General features: G+C 45.0%; 1 protein-coding gene across 7 annotated transcripts in view; it reads left to right on the forward strand.

The window, feature by feature from the left end:
- The window catches only part of dop1a (DOP1 leucine zipper like protein A), a 38,916-nt gene that overhangs the window by 2,083 nt on the left and 19,033 nt on the right, over positions 1–17,800 (forward strand). For 2 of the 7 annotated variants that reach the window (XM_014168516.3, XM_014168523.3), the window contains exons 2-18: positions 1,379–1,574; positions 1,790–1,971; positions 2,380–2,550; positions 2,746–2,935; positions 3,371–3,469; positions 3,770–3,869; positions 7,896–8,005; positions 8,805–8,919; positions 9,373–9,493; positions 9,642–9,761; positions 10,007–10,112; positions 10,602–10,631; positions 13,546–13,767; positions 15,577–16,072; positions 16,303–16,610; positions 16,955–17,107; positions 17,258–17,358. In XM_014168516.3, the coding sequence (XP_014023991.2) occupies positions 1,437–1,574; positions 1,790–1,971; positions 2,380–2,550; positions 2,746–2,935; positions 3,371–3,469; positions 3,770–3,869; positions 7,896–8,005; positions 8,805–8,919; positions 9,373–9,493; positions 9,642–9,761; positions 10,007–10,112; positions 10,602–10,631; positions 13,546–13,767; positions 15,577–16,072; positions 16,303–16,610; positions 16,955–17,107; positions 17,258–17,358 (2,762 nt within the window). In that variant the 5' untranslated portion in view covers positions 1,379–1,436. The remainder of the gene's footprint in view (positions 1–1,378; positions 1,575–1,789; positions 1,972–2,379; positions 2,551–2,745; positions 2,936–3,370; positions 3,470–3,769; positions 3,870–7,895; positions 8,006–8,804; positions 8,920–9,372; positions 9,494–9,641; positions 9,762–10,006; positions 10,113–10,601; positions 10,632–13,545; positions 13,768–15,576; positions 16,073–16,302; positions 16,611–16,954; positions 17,108–17,257; positions 17,359–17,800) is intronic. The other 5 variants (XM_014168530.3, XM_014168534.3, XM_014168553.3 and 2 more) reach the window with 5 other exon arrangements.

Here is a 17,800-nt window from a genome sequence, read left to right on the forward strand (position 1 = left end):
CTAGCGAGCACCAATTCAGTTTCAGTGGTGTTTGCTATAATCTTTGCTACCCGGGTTAAATAAAGGTGAAATTAAATAAATAAATAAAAGTACACTTGCGACAATTTAGCTTTTGCAACGAGACCATTAAATATATTTAAGACAATGGTAGAAGAGAGTGTAGTTCTGTTCAGTTTGGATGTCAGTTTATCGCTAACCTTACCACAGGGACTTTGAAGCACTAACTTACATCATCTGCATGCTGATTCCATCTTTGACGACGCCACATAAATGGAATAGGTACTAGCTAGCTTAATAGTTAATATTTGCGCGCTAGCTCTGCGTATTCAGCTAGTGTGTGTGCGCGATTGACTGGATTAACCTTACGTCAGTTACGTGCATTGACTGCCTTTCAGACAGTAGATACGACCTCTTTGTTACCTAGCAAGCTAAGGAACTGGCAGTGGATCAAACCATTGTGAGGCAAAGGGTGGGGGAGTTGCAATCTTTTGAAACTTAAAAACGCGCTATTAAGTGTCTATAATCAGCACAATTGCTTTCATTGCGTATTATTAATATTATTTAAATTACATAGTTATGTTTCAGTGATATATTGGGGGGGACAAATCATATTTTTCCCAGGATGGGGGGATCGTGTCCCCCCCGGGATTTCCGCCCCTTGCCTTGGATAAAAATGTCATGAAAAATCAGTTTTTGGTGAAAGGATGACATTGTACTGGTACTCCCAATATATAGGCATGTTATTTTTACTCATTATTTTTATTTGCTGTTCACTGTGCCACTATTTCTTTACTATTATTATTAGTTTTATCTTTAACTCTGCTTTGTTGGAAGTTAATCCATAAGTAAGCATTTCACTGTTGGTCTACACCTGTTGTCTATGAAGTGTGTGACAAATAAAATGTGATTTGATTTTAGTTGGAACCCAACCCTCTCATGTACATCTCTCTCTCTCTCTCTGTTCAGCTCTTTCTTCACTTGACTTCTATATTGTCTGTTGAAGCACATCTATCTACCTCTCCCATCCCTAAGGCATCTGTTTCACTAAGACATGTCTGGAAGAAGACACTAATGATTTAGCACTATCTTCACATACCAACATTAACCTTATCAAATTCTTGTAATCTGTCAGACTTTGCTCCTAATAAACATTTGTCATTTGTACATGACTGGTCAATAAACAGCTCCATCTGTGCACCATCATCAACCCATGTGCTTCTCCTCTGTAACTCTCATTCTGACAGATTGACTGGCACTGGCCTGCACATTAAGGACACGTAGTTTGCGACTAATGCTTCCATACGTAACGTGCTGATTAATCACTCACTATGACTCAGTGACGACCCCCCCCCCCCCCCCCCTTACTCATTCACTCCAGGTGTGATGTGTGTATGTGAGCCTGGTGTTGGCAAGTAGCAGAATAACCACCCAGGAGGATGAATGCAGAGGAAGTGGAGCTGCTCAGTGACTCCAAGTACAGGAATTATGTGGCGGCGGTGGACAAAGCCCTCAAGAACTTTGAGTACTCCAGTGAATGGGCAGATCTCATCTCTGCACTGGGGAAACTCAACAAGGTAACGACCACAAACATTTACCTGTTTGGATATTTCACATATGTACATTTTGGTTTGGAATGGATACACAATGACCACATCAGCAATTCAAACTGGATCTGCATATTCTCTAATGCACTAAATGCATTTTCTTTATTTTTTTACTGCCAGCTATTGTGGAAAGATCTCGATTGGCCTCTGATACCCCACGTCTGATGTTTGAATCTGTTTCTCAGGTATTGCAAAGCAATGCCAAGTACCAGGTGGTGCCCAAGAAGCTGACCATAGGCAAGCGTCTGGCTCAATGCCTCCACCCAGCTCTGCCCAGCGGGGTGCACCGCAAGGCCCTGGAGACCTACGAGATCATCTTCAAGATCATAGGGCCCAAGAGGCTGGCCAAAGACCTCTTCCTCTACAGGTACCGACTAGGCTACAGGATGTCAACACTTGTTTAGGACAGTAGTAGTAGTAGAGAAGTACAGTAGCTTTATTGTAACTGGCAAACATGTCATAAACTGAGTTTGAACTAGCAAAGTAAGTAAATAAGCCTTGTCCAAGCCAGAATGGTCCATAGGGCAGGAGCCTGTTTGTCCTGTTTCTATAGCGTGAGGCAGCTTGATGTACAAGTACACCCCCTGAACAGAACGCTAGTCTATCGCAGGGCCTTACCCTCAATCCATCTCCTTTGAACTAGTTAGAGAATAAAAATAATGCATGTGGATTTTGTTCAATAGTTACTTTTCTTCAGTTGACCTATCAACCCTATAATTTCCCCTTTACTCTATTACCCCACCGCCTAAAACCTGTCCCCTGCTTTCTGTTTCAGCTCTGGGCTGTTCCCTCTACTCTCCAATGCTGCTATGTCTGTGAAGCCGGTGCTGCTGGGCCTGTATGAGACCTACTACCTGCCCCTGGGAAAGACCCTCAAACCTGGCCTGCAGGGGCTGCTGACTGGGGTACTACCGGGCCTGGAGGAGGGCTCTGAATACCATGATAGGTAAGAGATGGAGGGCTGGAGAAAGAAATGGATGTCATTGAATGAAGTGAATTGCTAATTACTAGAACAAAAATAATAATATATATATTCAGTCAGAATCAACCTTAGTAACAATTCAATCATCTGGGATTCAATTGTCTTGTCAATGTATGCATCCCAAATGTATTTATTTCAATTCAATGCAATCCTCTCCAGGACCAACACGTTGCTGGAGAAGGTGGCTGCGGCGGTGGAGCAGTCGGCCTTCTACAGCGCCCTCTGGGGCAGCATCCTGACCAGCCCCGCCGTGCGTCTGCCTGGGGTCACCTTTGTTCTGCTGCACCTCAACCGCAAACTCTCCATGGAGGACCAGCTCTACGTCATGGGCAGCGACATCGAGCTCATGGTACACGAAAAGAAGAATCGTTTTCAGAGACCCTTATCTTTTTCCTTTATCCCAACCCCCAAGTTACACACACACACACACACACACACACACACACACACACACACACACACACACACACACACACACACACCAAGTAGAGCTTGAAGTGCCTGAGTTTAGGGAATATTTAGAAATCATTGGTAGTGTATTCATGATGCAGACTGAGAAATTAAGTCATGTGAACTTGTATTGAGTAGGGCCAGGAGTTTTTCCTAATAAAAAAAACAGAAAAAACTTTTTTTTCTGAGGAACAAGAACAAGCAGAAAATGCAATAGCAGTCAACCTAGTCTGGTTGTTCAGAAATTCTACATATTCACAAATTTATTTGCAGTACATTAGATAGATGTAAATGGGGCTTGATTTAACCCTGTGTGTTGTGTCGCACCCTGCAGGTGGAGGCAGTCAGCACATCGGTGCAGGACTCCAGTGTTCTGGTCCAGAGGAGCACCCTGGACCTGATCCTCTTCTGCTTCCCATTTCACATGAGTCAGGTAAGGACAGATCTACGCAACTCTGTCAGCACTGCTCAGCACACAAGACAGCAGTCACAGCACTTTTGGGAACTGGCCATTCTTGATGATGAGGCTATTCGACATCCAGTTAGAGGGAGAGAGAGCATGCAGTGACTCAGTGGATGCTTGTTTGGGCTTTCACCTCTCCATTCAATCATCGAAGCACAATGTGCCTCAGAGCCCAAACATCCCAAATTATGGCATCCTTTCTTCTAAGTCAGAACTCATCTGACCTCTGCTATTATTTCCTTATTTTTGTTGTGTGTGTTGCTGTTCCAGGCCACCCGTCCAGATATGATTCGGATTCTCTCTGCAGCGCTGCACGTGGTTCTGAGGAGGGACATGTCACTCAACCGCAGACTATACGCCTGGCTGCTGGGTAAACGACACACTCACGCACACGCAATGGTTTCCGTTAGCCGGTAATAGCTGGCTTTTGGCAGACACATTTTTTTGAAAATCCGATGAATAAAATTGACGCCGGCCAATTGTCCAGGAGAAGAAGAAAAAAATCCCATTGTGAAATAATGCTTTTTGGCCTATTCAGTGATGGAAATACCAGTCTATGTAAATACATTTCACTGGTCAGGCTTATTGGTCTATAAGTTAATTTGCATAATTTAGTGGAATTAAATTGGTATGTGTACAAATATATTTGTTATGTATCCTATTTATCACATGCGTACAGCATACAGAGCCTTTTAGTGGAGAATCTGTCAGACAGTGCGATAGCTGCTGCTACAGCATCTCAAACAGCAAAGGCATAGGCAATGGAAGGCAGGCTTCATCAGTGTGTCACACCAATTTGCAATGAGTTGTGTCAAGTTGGCTGGATGTCGTTTGGCTGGTGGACCATTCTTGATACACACAGGAAACTGTTGAGTGTGAAAAACCCAGCATTGTTTCAGTTCTTGACACAAACCGGTGCGCCTGGCACCTACCACCATACCCTGTTCAAAGGCACGTCAATCTTTTGTCTTGCCCATTCACCCTCTGAATGGCACACACACAATCTGTGTCTCAAGGCTTAAAAATCCTTCTTTAACCTGTCTCCTCCCCTTCATCTACACTGATTGAAGTGGATTTAACAAGCGACATCAATAAGGAATCATAGCCTTCACCTGGTTAGTCTGTCATGGAAAGAGCAGGTATTTTCAACTTTCTTTTGTTGTCCAGTAGCCAAAGGCGCAATTCTAGTCATATCAGCAACCCATGCTAGTGGCTGCATATTAGATCTCCCCTGTCACATGAAACCACTAGAATGTGCGTTGAGATTTCGACGATTGTGTTTTCCCACTAATTGCATTATGGAATGAACATTCACGCCTAACCTACTGCCTTGTGCGCATTGCTGCGCTTATAATGTGAAGAAATAATAGTTTATCAACATTTTAAGCTCAACGTTCTGATCTGTTGCATCAGAATCATTGCTTTTTAACTTATTTTTTCATGTAGCCAAGGCCTACTGGTTGTATGAATCTATCATCCCACAACAGTCCCAGAGTCTGTTTGGAATAGGTTATTTCTTTCTTGCACAGAACGACAAGATGACCAATAGAATAGGTAAACTTTTGTACTATGGGGGATAGTAGATTGACATAGGCTAGTGATTTTGCTGTTTGTCACTCGCTCGTCTTGTTGGCTGAGGAAAAGTAAATATGGACAGTTATTCTAACATCTTCAAAGTGCACATCAGAATTTGGTAAGAACGTTGTTGCATCCTCGTCTTGCATGTTCTTTTTTATTTATTTATTTCACATTTATCTAACCAGGTAGGCCAGTTGAGAGCAAGTTCTCATTTACAACTGCGACCTGGCCAAGATAAAGCAAAGCAGTGCAACAAAAACAACACAGAGTTACACAAACAAACGTACAGTCAATAACACAATAGAAAAAATAATTGAAAAATCTATGTACAGTGTGGGAGGTAGGCAATAGAAGAGTAGGGAGGTAGGCAAAACATAGGCCATAGAGGCTAAATAATTACAATTTAGCATTAATACTGGAGTGATAGATGTGCAGATGATGATGTGCAAGTAGAGATACTGGGGTGCAAAAGAGCAAGAGGGTAAGTAATAATATGGGGATGAGGTAGTCGGGTGTGCTATTTACAGATTGGCTGTGTACAGGTACAGTGATCGGTAAGATGCTCTGACAGCTGATGCTTAAAGTTAGAGAGGGAGATATAAGACTCCAGCTTCAGAGATTTTTGCAATTCATTCCAGTTATTTGCAGTAGAGAACTGGAAGGAAAGGCGGCCAAAGGAGGTGTTGGCTTTGTGAATGACCAGTGCAATATACCTTCTGGAGCGCGTGCTACGGGTGGGTGTTGCTATGGTGACCAGTGAGCTGAGATAAGGTGGGGCTTTACCAAGCGAAGACTTACCTGGAGCCAGTGGGTTTGACGACGGATATGTAGTGAGGGCCAGCCAACGAGAGCATACAGGTCGCAGTGGTGGATAGTATATGGGGCTTTTGGTGACAAAACGGATGGTACTGTGATAGACTACATACAGTTTGCTGAGTAGAGTGTTGGGGGCTATTTTGTAGATGACATCGCCAAAGTCAAGGATCGGTAGGATAGTCAGTTTTACGAGGGTATGTTTGGCAGCATGAGCGAAGGGGGCTTTGTTGTGAAATAGGAAGCCGATTCTAGATTTAATTTTGGATTGGAGATGCTTAATGTGAGTCTGGAAGGAGAGTTTACAGTCTAACCAGACACCTAGGTATTTGTAGTTGTCCACATATTCTAGGTCAGAGCCGTCCAGAGTAGTGATGCAAGTCGGGCAGGAGGGTGCCTTGCAGCAATCGGTTGAGGAGCATGCGCTTAGTTTTACTAGCATTTAAAAGCAGTTGGAGGCCATGGAAGGAGTGTTGTATAGCGTTGAAGCTTGTTTGGAGGTTTGTTAACACAGTGTCCAAAGAACGGCTAGATGTATACAGAATGGTGTCGTCTGCTTTGCGGTGGATCAGAGAATCACCAGCAGCAAGAGCGACATCATTGATCTATACAGAGAAAAGAGTCGGCCCGAGAATTGAACCCTGTGGCACCCCCATAGGAGACTGCTAGAGGTCCGGACAACAGGTCCTCCGATTTGACACACTGAACTCTATCTGAGAAGTAGTTGGTGAACCAGGCGAGGCAGTCATTTGAGAAGCCAAGGCTATTGAGTCTTCCGATAAGAATGCGGTGATTGACAGAGTCGAAAGCCTTGGCCAGGTCGATGAAGACGGCTGCACAGTACTGTCTTTTATCGATGGCGGTTATGATATCGTTTAGGACCTTGAGCGTATAGGTCTATAACAGTTTGGGTCTAGAGTGTCTCCCCCTTTGAAGAGGGGGATGACCGCGGCAGCTTTCCAATCTTTGGGGATCTCAGACGATACGAAAGAGAGGTTGAGTAGGCTAGTAATAGGGGTTGCAACAATTTCGGCGGATAATTTTAGAAAGAGAGGGTCCAGGTTGTATAGCTCAGCTGATTTGTATGGATCCAGATTTTGCAGCTCTTTCAGAACATCACATGTCTGGATTTGGGTGAAGGAGAAGCGGGGGGGGGGGGGTCTTATTCTCCATGGACTTTAGTGTCCCAAAACTTTTTGGAATTAGTGCTACAGGAAGCAAATTTCTGTTTGAAAAAGCTAGCCTTAGCTTTCCTAACTGACTGAATATATTGGTTCCTGACTTCCCGGAGGCTATTCGATGCTAAAAGCAGAACGCCACAGGATGTTTTTGTGCTGGTCAAGGGCAGTCAAGTCTGGGGTGAATAGGAATTATTATCAAATACCATAATCGAAATGTGATTTATGTCATTCTGATCACCGTGGGTGGAAGCCCTAATTAGGTCATGCATATTGGTCCAGTATATTTCCGGTAAATTAAAGTGCTGCCGGTCAAATGTCCGGCGCCACATTTTCATAATGGAAACCCTGGTACAAACAAGCACATGCACACATACATACCACTGCATGCGTTCTGTACAACTTCGTATAGTTGAGCTGTTGGACTTTGCCTGTTGGAATGATCATCTGGCCATATATGTCTTGTGCAGTAACATGTCTTGTAGTCATATATCCCAGTGCTTATTTCTCTACTTTGTTTTGTCTTATTTGCGTCTTACTCGCTGTGGATAAAAAATGCTGGTAAGTGTCTGCTTGGCTGAGCAGGGCTCATGTTTTTACACCCAGAAAAGCTTGTTTGTTTGCTAAATGACTGGTAACTCAATCTCACCCCACCCTCTTCTCCCTTCTCTGTTGTCATATGTGTGTGTGTGTGTGTGTGTGTGTGTGTGTGTGTGTGTGTGTGTGTGTGGTGTGTGTGTGTGTGTGTGTGTGTGTGTGTGTGTGTGTGTGTGTGTGTGTGTGTGTGTGTGTGTGTGTGTGTGTGTGTGTGTGTACTGTGCTCCTAGGCTTTGACAACAATGGTGTGAGGACAGGCCCTCGCAGCTCTCGACAGAGCAACCCTGAAGACCACGCTACCCACTATTTCAATACCTACTCCAAGGACATGCTGGTCCAGGTACGACTTGTACGCACACAAACCCACCCACATACACACTCACACACAGCTATTTGCATAAATTATTATTTTCAAAGACCTCAAAGTTTGAGTGGGTCTTCTGAAAGGGAGCAAGGCCTTACATTTTTCAGCAGGTGAAATTCATACCCCTACTGCTCCCCCTCTGTGCCCCCTTTCAATCTCTAAAACTACCCCCCCCCCCCACACCTACACACACACACCCTTAGGGTTTTGCCTGTAATGCCTGTAGCCCCCTTCTTCCCCACCCCTCCTAATCCCAGGGGCCTTCCCTTTGAAGCACTCCCAAAATCTGCTCCATGCCTGGGCCACGATCACACACTCACACACTATTCCCCCTTGTAATGCAGTGTCACGCTCCAACAGCATTGTCCCTTATGACGGCGGGGCCTACATGTGATGTGTCCTGTTACTCCAGGGGTTGGGACAGACAGACCAGGGCTTTAATTTGTTCATCTGCCATCTGTTCATCGACACTTGTTGGGTCTCCCGCCGCTGGGAAATGGGGCTACTGCAGGGACCGTCTGTTCCGTGGGCCCCATCCCCTTCTGTGTTAGACGAGGCGTGAAATTCACACACACACACACACACACCGAAGGACAAAAAGAAGACTTGCTGTGGAAAATCTCCCCCGGCCCTAACACAAAAATGTAATCCCAACCAGAAACTAGATAGCTAACCAGCTGAGTCCATGTTCTGCAGTCTGTCTCGGGAGTTGCTTTGGTCGTTGTGTAGTTTTTGAATGCGTTTTGATCCAGAAGTTTTGACCCTGTGTGTGCAGGCAATGGTGGGGATCCTGCAAGGGAAGGCCCGAGGCGGGGAGGAGGAGAGCGTCCTGATGCATGACCTCAAGCCTTTCCGCATTCTCATCAGCCTGCTGGACAAACCTGAACTCGGTACGGTATATTACTACACCCATCAGATCAATGCAACACATACCATTCATGTATGTAGCTCAGTTGGTAGAGCATGGTGTTTGCAACACCAGGGTTGTGGGTTTGATTCCCACGGGGGGCCAGCACAGAATTTTTTTTTATGAAATGTATGCATTCACTACTGTAAGTCGCTCTGGATAAGAGTGTCTGCTAAATGACTAAAATGTCAAATGAAAATGTCAAATGTCACTGTTACACACTGAATAGAACACACACAACATTTTGATCATAGTGACATTTCACAGCGGACAACTAAAATTAGCACTTCTTATTGGACAAATCCAGGTAGTCCCTCCCCGTTTCAGTCCATTCCCTTCCATTTGGTGCCTAATGACCCTTTTTCCCTGTGACTGTTCTAGATACATTTGTAAATGGACCTGATCAGTGACTGATTTGTAATCCTGTGTGTTCCAGGACCAGCCATCCTGGAGGACGTTCTGATCGAGGTGTTCAGGACATTACACACACAGTGCCGAGCAGAGCTGGACCTGCAGAACCACCACCCGTTCAGCAAGGACCATGCTCATCTCAGCAGGTTGGCCATCGTGTGTGTGTGCGTGTGCGTGTGCGTGTGCGTGTGCGTGTGTGTGTGTGTGTGTGTGTGTGTAACACTAAACACATGAAAAAAGCCAAAGCTTTAATAACCATTGTAAGCTAAGGGTCGCATTGATCGTTTCCCTCAGCAAACTGCGAGAGAACAAGAAAACGGCAGAGCTTATCAAAACGGCCAATCTCCTGTTCAACTCTTTTGAGCCGTACTACATGTGGGACTACATCGCTCGCTGGTTGGAGGACTGCTGCAGGTCTGTGTGTATGTGCTGCTCCATGTGTGTATGCTGACGTGGTAAGATGGCGAGATAGAACCCGAGTCGGTGTTCATTAGGCCACACCGTAGCAAAATGTTTCGCAACAGACAGTAAAGTTAAGCATTTCTTATTGGACAAGTTTTACTCCGGTTTTTTTTCCCGGGATGAACACCATCCTGTTTTGTGTTTGTAAATGGGAGAGCTGAGTTTGATGTAAACGGGTCACTCTGTCCATCTTGCAGGAAGGCAAAAAATGGACCAGGGAATGCTGGGAGCACAGAGTCCTCAGGGCTCTCATTGGTGGAGTTCTGTCAGCTGGTGGACTTCCTACTGGACATTGTGTCCTTGGTGAGACACACACACACACTTCTCACCCCGCCTTCCTTTCTCACTCAGACTATAGTCTCTCTATACAGAACAACAGCCATTGAAATATCAGCACTCATACAATACAATATTTACTAATTATAAGTCAGTTTCTGAATGTGAGTGCTAATGGCAATCCCTTATGGTGTGTGCTGTCTTTTTATCTGTGTGTGTGTGTGTGCGTGCGTGCGTGCGCGCAATGCATTAACAGGTTCTAGACCTGCCTGTCTTCTTTAGTGTCATTTCATCTTCTAGTAGAGAGAATGCTTCTCTTCATTTCCAATCTGAGTAGGTTGGAAAGCCACTGACACCTGTATTACTGTCTGTGTTTGTGGTGTGTGAGTGATTGCTTGCAGGTGTGCGTACGTGCAGATGTTTCTGTGCGTGGGTATGTTCTGTATACAAAGTGTCCTCTGGCCTGTGCTCTGCTGGCTCCTGTCTGTTCAATCTATCTGCTCTCTCTCCTTGAAGCCTACTAGAAGCATGAGGGTAATCTGCCAGGTAAAGTACTGCTGTCTCCTGCTTCTTCACCCTTCATCCCGCCTGCCTGGTTTACTATGGCTTGGATAACATTTTAGCAACGTCCCAGCAACATCCCTAAAGCCAATTTTTAATTTCTGTTATTTTTCTGGCTTTGAATATGGTTATTGTACTCCAGAGTGAGTGAAATAGGCCTGTATTATTGGGAATATGGTGGAATTTCTACCTAGTCCAATAGAATTGGGATTTTTTGGTAGGAATATACTGTATATATATTCATAGTTTGGGGGGGGATGTTGTGAAAATGAAATTTCAGCCTGGTGTGTCATTGTCCTGCATGCACAGAATAATATGCTCCCATTGCTCACATATTTTAAGAAGTAGCCTATGGCTTTTTGAACATTTCACGTTTGTTTATTCTTCATTTGCCCATTGTTTTGTTTTAGCATTACTTTTTAAAATGTCATTTGCAAAGAAAATGCCCATTAGAACATTCAAGGAAAAGGTACAATGTAAGATGACAATGATTTGAGGAAGCCTGCTCATGATTAAATATTTTAGTGGGGGTTGTATTTTTCAAAGGGTCTAACCTCTTAAACTTTGACGGGCTCTGATGGCTTTTTCTAAAACAACGCATAATATTGTGTACTACCCTCATAAAATACAATGCTTTCAGAAAGTGTTCTCAACCCTTGACCTTTTCCAAATGTAGTTTTTTTTACAAAGTGGGATTAAAATTGAATTGGTTGTAATTTTTTGTCAAGGATCAACACAAAATACTCATGTCAAAGTCGAATCATTTTTTTAAATGGAAAATAAAACAATAATATATCTTGATTAGACCCCCTGAGTCAATACATGTTAGAATCACCTTTGGCAGCGATTATAGCTTTGTCTCATTCTGGGTAAGCTTTGCACACCTGTATTGTACAATATTTGCACCTTATTCTTAAAAAAATTCTTCAAGCTCTGTCAACTTGGTTGGTGATCATCGCTAGACAACCATTTTCAAGTCTAGCCATAGATTTTCAAGCCAATTTAAGTCAACTGTAACTAGGCCTCTCAGGAACATTCAATGTTATCTTGGTCAGCAACTCCATTGTAGATATGGCCTTGTGTTTTAATTTATTGTCCTGCTGAAAGGTGCATTTGTCTTCCAGTGTCTGTTGGAAAGCAGACTTAACCAGGTTTTCCTCAAGGATTTTGCCTGTGCCTAGCTATGTTCGGTTTATTTTTATCCCCCAAAAAACTCACTAGTCCATAACATGATGCAGCCGCCTCCATGCTTCAAAATATGAAGAGTGGTATTCGGTGATGGGTTGTGTTGGATTTGCCCCAAACATCATGCTTTGTATTCAGGACAAAAAGTTAATTTCTTTGCCACATTTCTTGCAGTATTACAAGTGCCTTATTAAAAACAGGATGCATGATTTGGAATATTTATGTTTTGTACAAGCTTTAGTATTTTGGATTTATGTTAGTGTTAGAGCTGCACTCAGTTATCTCCTATCACAGCCATTAAACTCTGTAACTGTTTTAAAATCACCGTTGGCCTCATGGTAATATCCCTGAGGGTTTTCCTTCCCCTCTGGCAACTGATTTGGGAAGAGCACCTGTATCTTTGTAGTGAGTGTAAAATGAATAACTGACACCATTCTCAGAGGGATATTCGAATGTCCGTTTTTTTTATTTTACCCATCTACCAATAGGTGCCTTTCTTGGCAAACCATTGGAAAACCTCCCTGGTCTTTGTGGTTGAATCTGTGCATGACCTTAGATAATTGTACAGAGATGGGGTAGTTGTTTAAAACGCATGTTAAACACTTATTGCACACAGTGAGTCCATTCAAGGGTTGAATTCTTATTGACTCAAGACATTTCAGCTTTTCATTTTTAACCAATTTGTAAACATTTCTAAAAGCAGACTGGACCAGGATTTCCTCTAGGATTTTGCCAGTGCTTAGCTATATTCCATTTATTTTTATTAACAAAAAGACCTCCCTAGTCCTAGCCAGTGACACAATCTCAATGCAGGCTGTAACACAACAAAATGTGGAAAAAGGGCTGTGAATACTTTCTGAAGGCACTATACATTTTAAGTTTCAAAACTGTAAGTCCTACAAGCACATGCTTAGTACTGTTAGAAAGGTAAGAACTGTTGGATTCTGATTAAAGAAAAACAGTGTGTCTACTACAGAGCCCGAGATGCAGCAGGCAAGAAAAAAAGAAAGAAATGTAACAGTTTTTTGCCTTGCCTTCATTTTTTGTCTTGATGGAATGATATACAATGCCTTCAGAAAGTATTTATACCCCTTGACTTATTCCACATTTTGTTGTTTACGCCTGAATTCAAAATGGATTATATCGATTTTTTTTTTTTCTTCTCTCGCCCATTTACACACAATACCCCATAATGGCAAAGTGAAAACATGTTCATAGAATGTGTTGCAAATTTATTGAAAATGAAATACAGAAATATATCTCATTGACATAAGTATTCAGACACATTTGATTTTTTTTGCATTCAGTTATACAACCTTTCCCTCCTTGGGGCGGGGGTACCCCCCCCCCCCCCAACTCATTGGACGCTGTACTGGGTCCAAAACAACCACATTATTTCTCTAATATGTAGACTTATTTTAAAGAACCGAGGCTAAACACAGCGTTGTACTGATAACTAATAATAATAAATAACTAATATAGATTCGGATTTTAATTACATCATTCTCCAACAAAAGCTTTCTCAGACATACTTGATGCTGCCTATTTATTTTATTACGTTTATTCGACAGGGACTATTTACAGTTAAAACACAAATCAGGTAATGTGATGCATTGTACCAGATGAATCTAGGCATCTAATTTCCATATCCAATCACCAGGCGACTCCCCTATTCTCCAGAACCCTCTCACCCTCCTCTTCCTTCTCCCTTCAGGAGACCTACATAGAGATCCAGACGGAGCACCTTCCCCAGCTGCTGCTGCGTATGGTGTCTGCCCTGACCTCTCACCTCCCGGCCCTGGGCCTTGGGGAGCTCACCCACTGCCTGCGCCTCTGCTCCAAGATCCTCAGCAAGGTGCAGCCCCCCCTGGTGTCCCCCCTGTCCCTGCCCACGGGCCCCCTCGCCTCCACAGTCTCTGCTAAGGAGGAGAAACGGGTAAGAAGTACTGAGATGGTGCCCCAGCCCGGGACACCTATAGGAGTTAGATTAACCTTGGTTGTTACAGCCAGAGCATATTCTATAGCTTTTGTTGTTTATGTGTGAGGTTTTTTAATCATTATATGCATATGTAAAATGCATGTAAAATAGATGCTTAGATTTATGATGAATCAATATTTTGTCCAGGTAATAAGGATAATCTATAGGCTACCTTTTCATGACATAACCAACTGTCTATCCTGACTTACGCTTTTAACCCAGTTCCATTTGCTCCTGTAAAGCTTTTGGTGGTGATGAATGAGCTTTAATCATGACCTCTGCCAAGTCTGAAAGCATCCTGTTGTCATCCTAGTTCTTCCCTGCCTTCACACAGTTTGCTTTAGCATATTGTCTCTGAGCGTTTGGTTGATCATAAAAGAACATGGTTCCTTTTATCTCTGAACAGTATGTGAAATCCATGCGAAGGTTAAATCGTTTTTGCCTTTTGTCTTTGTCCAGCAGAGATGAAATGGAACCAAATTACATTCAAAGTAAACATACATCCCCCCCCTACACACCCACGTTCATTGATTCTCACTTTGAAAATTAAAACTTTGTCCATATTTCAGTTCCACGCTGATGACTGACTACCTTTGATAGTACACGAATGTCACTTCTTTCACTTCCTGCCAAATGAAGTCATCAGAGCAGGGCTCCTCTGTTGTTGACCTAGCAGAGACGACAGCAGTTTGGTCTGCTTCCCTCGCCCTCAAAAACATAAACAACCATCCAAGGCCCTCATGGTGTCCCCTGGTCCCAGAGCTGGCCCCCACCCATCTACCCCCTCAATTTGGCTGGGTGGTCCCCGCTCCAGGACTGGAGGGTAGCTGGAGAACTGTCCCTCCCTCTCTCCCCAGACAGAGGTGTTAGAAGCTGGGATCAGTCTACTTTCTCTCCCCCCCGCTGCCCCCCCTGTCTGTTACCTGGCGGTCTGGTAGAGTGTTTCAGTGCTCATTAAGGCTTGACTAAAAGCTGACAGAATCCTAGGCTGGAGGTAGAGGCATGGGAGAGGTGCAGGGGAGGGGGGCACATAGAGACACACACAAGTGGTAACTAACAAACAGCTGAGCCCCTCTTTCTCTCTGAGGAGGATCAGCCTACCCTATGGTTTCCCCTTGGGTCTGTCTGCTCCATTGGTGTGGAAGGCTTCCTTCCCTCCCTTCCGCTCTATCCATCCCCTTCCTCCTGTTCTCCAGCTACCCTCCTGGGGACATTTACAGAACGTAGTTTGCCATCTGAGTCCTGGCGCCAGAATGTGTAGCCTCAGCCCGCTGCACTGCATGCTGGGAATGCCCTGGGGCTGTCTTGTGGCATGGCAATGTGGGAGTGGGGCTGTCTGTCGATCTGTCCTAAGCTGACTGGCATGATGCAGGAAGGGAGCTGTATGTAGGGTGTAGTAGAGGAGTCCATTCAGTTTGGGGCAACAGCTGTGAACTTCCCTGTCTGTGCTGTGGGTGCCCAAGGTGGGGGGGGGGGGGGGGGGGGTCTGTCAGGGAGTGTGCTTAGAAATCCTCTCCCTCCTAATCTCCTGAGAGACCTGCACTCTTATCTTGACCTGATGCACTTTGGTCCCCACTGACCATCCTAAAACAGGCCTGGTTAGAATGATTAGGATCCCTGCCCTTGTTACACGGTCAATTTGTTCACTGCAGGGTACTGTTTTCGGTTTCCAGCTTTTTTTAACACGGACGCCTTTTGTTTCCACTCCTGTTATGTATTGTTGCTGTCTCTGTTTGACCTCTTCTTCTTCCTGCTCTCTCTCCCCAGCCCTTGCCCTCTACTCTGGAGCTCCCCAGCGGCGAGGTGTTTGAGACAGGGGAGAACCCCAACAGCTCTCGCTCCTCCGAGAATGGCTTCACAGACTTTGTCCAGTACCAGGCCTCTGAGGAACCAGCTCCCGCTCTGCCTTCCCTTAAGATGGGCTGCAGCAGCACCCTCCCAGCCTCCCAGAACAAGCCGCAGGACAAGCCTGTCATGCAGTGCTGCCTGGAGCACTTCCAGCACTTCCTCTCCCGCCTGGTCACCCTTTACATCACCCCGGGGATGGTAGAGGGAGCTGGGGGCGAGAGGAGCGATGTGGTGCGAGCGGAACCAGAGGGCGGTGTCCAGCACAACGGGCGTGATGTGGTTGAGGTCCCGGGGCAAAGAGAGTGTCTGGCGGCCTTTACTGCTGCCTGCCAGCTCTTCCTGGAGTGCTCCAGCTTCCCTGTCTACATCGCCGAGGGCAACCTCAAGTCAACGCCCTCGCCTAAGGAGCAGACTGGTAAGACAGACAGACAGACTGACCACGTTTGAGTTACTGTACAGGCTCTGTGCAGATTAACAGATTTTCACTATGGCTGGAGAAGCGTCTAACTACATTTCAGTTAAATATGATAATCCTATACCCTTCTCCATATGTTAAGCATATGGTCTCTCCCCTTTGTGTTAGATGAGCACGTCTGGACTTCAGCTATTTACTGTTGTATGTCTTCTCCCCTTCTCTCAATACAGTATCGTTTCTATTCTATCCTGCAGACAGCAAGCAGATGTGTCCTGCCGTGTGGCTGCAGACCCTGATGGACGCCTGCTGCCTGGCCAGTGACTTTAGCGTCCAGGGCGTGGCCATCTCCCTGGTCATGGACCTGGTGGGCCTCACCCAGTCTGTCGCCATGGTCACCGCCGAGGGCAGCATCGCCGGCGGCAACCCCGACTCCACCCAGCCCATGAGCCCCAGCCAGGGCCGCGTTGCTGTGGTGATCAGGCCCCCACTCACGCAGGGAATCCTGAAGTACATCGCAGAGAAGACGGACTTCTTCAAGGTAAGTTGCAGGGAGGAGATTTGTGGCTTATTTGCATCTGATATGGTTGAGATGTTTAGAGGTGGTTCAGTACAGAGAACACAGAATGTAGCTCAGCATGATAAATGGAAGAAACTTTTGATCTCTTCGCCATTGCTCACCATGGTAAATGGTCGAAATTGATGTTGATAAATCTGTTTTTCCGCATGATAAATGGTAGAAACGTATATGTTGATGAATACATTTTTCAGCATGATAAATGGTAATAAACCTATGCTAAGAAATCTCTCTGTTGCTCACCATGATACATCTTGGAAGCTTTAGATAATTCTCTAACACTTCCTCCTTCCCCCTCACCTCTCCAGAGTGTGGCCCTTATCCTGTGGGGACAGCTGGGGGAGAGGACCCCTCAGCACCACCAGCGCAGTGTGGAGCTCTTCTACCAGCTCCACAACCTGGTGCCCTCCTCCAGCACCTGTGAGGACGTCATCAGCCAGCAACTCATGCACAGAGACAAGGTTGGTCAGCGCCGTACATATGCAGTCAGACACATAGGAACACGCACAGCTTCACCGTATGCTTGTAAGAATTCTGTATGCCTGAAGGAATTTGCTCCGACACACACGCGTTCCACACACGTCATGTAAGATTTCTGTGTGTTTTCTCAGAAAATCCGTCTTGAAGCCCATGTGAAGTTCTCTGTGCTTTGGCATCTGACCAGAGACTTGAACATCACCAAGTCTTCCCCTTTCAACCGCACCTTTGACAGGTAGGCCTTCCCTCTCTATTGACGCCCCACTGTAAAGTTTGGTTTTGTCAGGGGTGGACAAAACAGCTGCTAATATATTCATGTAATACATGTCTCACTCTTTTTCTGTCTCTCTCTCTCACACACACGCACGCTCACATACCGTTCGGACGCTACAGATGTTTTTGCGAGAGTACCGATTTTCGGGATGGCTCATGGTCCGACAAACACCACTGTAGCTCGGCCACCTTCCACCACAGATGCGGATGGCCGACATTGGATGGATTGAGATGCAGCCCATGCAAAAAACATGTCTCTAGCATAATCTGACCGATTTTGATAGGGACTTTTTTTAAATGATGTTACTTAGATTGACGCTCGGTGGATTATTAATATACACCATCACAATAAATCCATTAAGAAAAGTGATATGAATTAAATGTATTTCAGAAGGACTGAATAG

This window comes from Salmo salar, chromosome 02 (assembly GCF_965601325.2).
Source record: "Salmo salar chromosome 02, fSalSal1, whole genome shotgun sequence".
Lineage (NCBI taxonomy): Eukaryota > Metazoa > Chordata > Actinopteri > Salmoniformes > Salmonidae > Salmo > Salmo salar.